We start from the raw sequence: 2715 nt of genomic DNA, 5'->3' as shown, positions 1-2715 counted from the left end.
ACTAGTTACTTTAGTTACTAGTTACTTTAGTTACTCCGCTACATTCATCTGTTACAGCTTTAGTTACTAGTTACTTTAGTTACTAGTTACTTTAGTTACTCCACTACATTCATCTGTTACAGCTTTAGTTACTAGTTACTTTAGTTACTAGTTACTTTACACATTCAGATTACTGCACACAGAACACATGTAGTTTATAAAATCTGATGTTTGATTATAAAGTAAACTAGACAAATCTGACAACCTGAACTGTGTTTGCTGTCAGATTCAGAGGCAGAGAAGGCCAGAGCAGAAGAGGAAGAGGAGGAGGAAGAGGAGGAGGAAGAGGAGGAGGAAGAGGAGGACTCTGATGTGGAGATGGATGAAGAGCGTCTGGAGCCGAGATCAGACGATGACGACACGTAAGTCAGCAATCACAACCACGGGGCAATTTAAATTGATCTGAAATATAATTAAACAATCCAGAAAAGTAGAGAGGAAGGTTAAAGCTCCCATGACATGCTGCTTTTTGGATGCTTTTATATAGACCTTAGTGGTCCTCTAATACTGTATCTGAAGTCTCTTTATATAGACCTTAGTGGTCCCCTAATACTGTATCTGAAGTCTCTTTATATAGACCTTAGTGGTCCTCTAATACTGTATCTGAAGTCTCTTTATATAGACCTTAGTGGTCCCCTAATACTGTATCTGAAGTCTCTTTATATAGACCTTAGTGGTCCTCTAATACTGTATCTGAAGTCTCTTTTATATAGACCTTAGTGGTCCCCTAATACTGTATCTGAAGTCTCTTTATATAGACCTTAGTGGTCCTCTAATACTGTATCTGAAGTCTCTTTATATAGACCTTAGTGGTCCCCTAATACTGTATCTGAAGTCTCTTTATATAGACCTTAGTGGTCCTCTAATACTGTATCTGAAGTCTCTTTATATAGACCTTAGTGGTCCCCTAATACTGTATCTGAAGTCTCTTTATATAGACCTTAGTGGTCCCCTAATACTGTATCTGAAGTCTCTTTATATAGACCTTAGTGGTCCCCTAATACTGTATCTGAAGTCTCTTTATATAGACCTTAGTGGTCCCCTAATACTCTCTCTCTCTGTCTCCCTCTCCCTCTCTCCCCCGCCTCTCTCTCTCCCTCTCTCCCTCTCCCTCTCTCTCTCTGTCTCCCTCTCTCCCCCGCCTCTCTCTCTCCCTCTCTCTCTCTCTCTCTCTCTGTCTCTCTCTCCCTCTCCCTCTCTCTCTCTGTCTCTCTCTCCCTCTCTCCCCCGCCTCTCTCTCTCTCTCTCTCTGTCTCTCTCTCTCTCCCTCTCCCCCCCGCCTCTCTCTCTCTCTCTCTCTCCCTCTCTCCCCCGCCTCTGTCTCTGTCTGTCTCTCTCTCTGTCTCTCTCTCTCCCCCACCTCTCTCCCCCGCCTCTCTCTCTCTCCCCCGCCTCTCTCTCCCTCTCTCTCTCTCTCCCTCTCTCTCCCTCTCTCTCTCTCTCTCTCCCTCTCTCTCTCTCTCTCCCTCTCTCTCTCTCTCTCTCTCTCCCTCTCTCTCTCTCTCCCTCTCTCTCTCTCTCCCTCTCTCTCTCCCTCTCTCTCTCTCTCCCTCTCTCTCTCCTCTCTCTCTCTCTCCCTCTCTCTCTCCCTCTCTCTCTCTCTCCCTCTCTCTCTCTCTCTCCCTCTCTCTCTCTCTCTCTCTCTCTCCCTCTCTCTCTCTCTCCCTCTCTCTCTCTCTCCCTCTCTCTCTCCCTCTCTCTCTCTCCCTCTCTCTCTCTCTCTCTCTCTCCCTCTCTCTCTCTCTCTCTCTCTCTCTCTCTCAGGAACTTTGAGGAGTCGGAGGACGAGCTGAGAGAAGCGGTGGCCGACTCCATGAACAACCTGTTTGTGATGGAGGACGAGAGCTCTGACGAGGCGGAGCGCCCGGAGGACAGGGCGGCGGTGGCGGCCGGTGGGACGGAGGAGAACGGGGGCGGAGGCGCGGCGAGCGCAGCAGACTCTCGACAGATCCAACAACAGCAGGCCGAGGATTCACAGGCTTCCTCTGAGCCTGAAGAACGAGCCGCTCAGACGACCACACGACTAAAGTAAAGGCCAACTGATGGTCGTTTCCATCCACTCCTGTTGTTAGGCTCAGTGTTGTAGTCGAGTCCGAGTCAAGTCTCGAGTCCCCAACGTTCGAGTCCAAGTCGGAAATCTCAAAGAATAGTCCGACTCGAGTCACAAGTCCAGGACTCCATCACTGCCCCCTGCACGTTAAGCCGCCTGCACCTGATAAGCAATTTGCTCTCTGCGCACGCAACATAGATAGATAGATAGATAGATAGATAGATAGATAGATAGATAGATAGATTTTTATTGATCCCAAAAAAATGGGAAATAACAGTGTTGCAGCAGCAAAAATATCAGACACACAGCACACATACAGAGTAAACATTAAATAATAGGAAAACAATATACATGAAATAATAATAGAATACTACACAAGCAATATTTTTGAAATATATACAATTTGGTATCATGACTTCGCGTAAACACACACGCCGACTTTCTTAAGCCAAGTGGCGTGTTATCCGTACTAGAGGATGGATACCTGAACATACGTATGTATGTATATGTACATATGCTTGTTGCCGCGTGTGCGCTGACGCCTCATCTGTTGACATTTCCAAATTCCTTCCTACAAACGTACATGTGTCATTAGTTTGAGAAAAAAATGAGATTTCACCTGTGTC

At 46.5% G+C, this 2715-nt stretch overlaps 1 protein-coding gene across 1 annotated transcript in view; it reads left to right on the top strand.

Annotated features, from left to right (window-relative positions):
* Nucleotides 1–2289, top strand: part of LOC116067593 (serine/threonine-protein kinase Nek5-like) — a 54383-nt gene extending 52094 nt beyond the window's left edge. The window contains exons 23-24 of the mRNA XM_036004618.1: nt 272–401; nt 1804–2289. Of these exons, the coding sequence (XP_035860511.1) occupies nt 272–401; nt 1804–2071 (398 nt within the window). The 3' untranslated portion in view covers nt 2072–2289. The remainder of the gene's footprint in view (nt 1–271; nt 402–1803) is intronic.
* Nucleotides 2290–2715: the final 426 nt, after the last annotated feature.

This window comes from Sander lucioperca, chromosome 8 (assembly GCF_008315115.2).
Source record: "Sander lucioperca isolate FBNREF2018 chromosome 8, SLUC_FBN_1.2, whole genome shotgun sequence".
Classification (NCBI taxonomy): domain Eukaryota; kingdom Metazoa; phylum Chordata; class Actinopteri; order Perciformes; family Percidae; genus Sander; species Sander lucioperca.
Note: the sequence above shows the minus strand (reverse complement) of the source record. Positions and strands in the feature narration are given on the sequence as shown.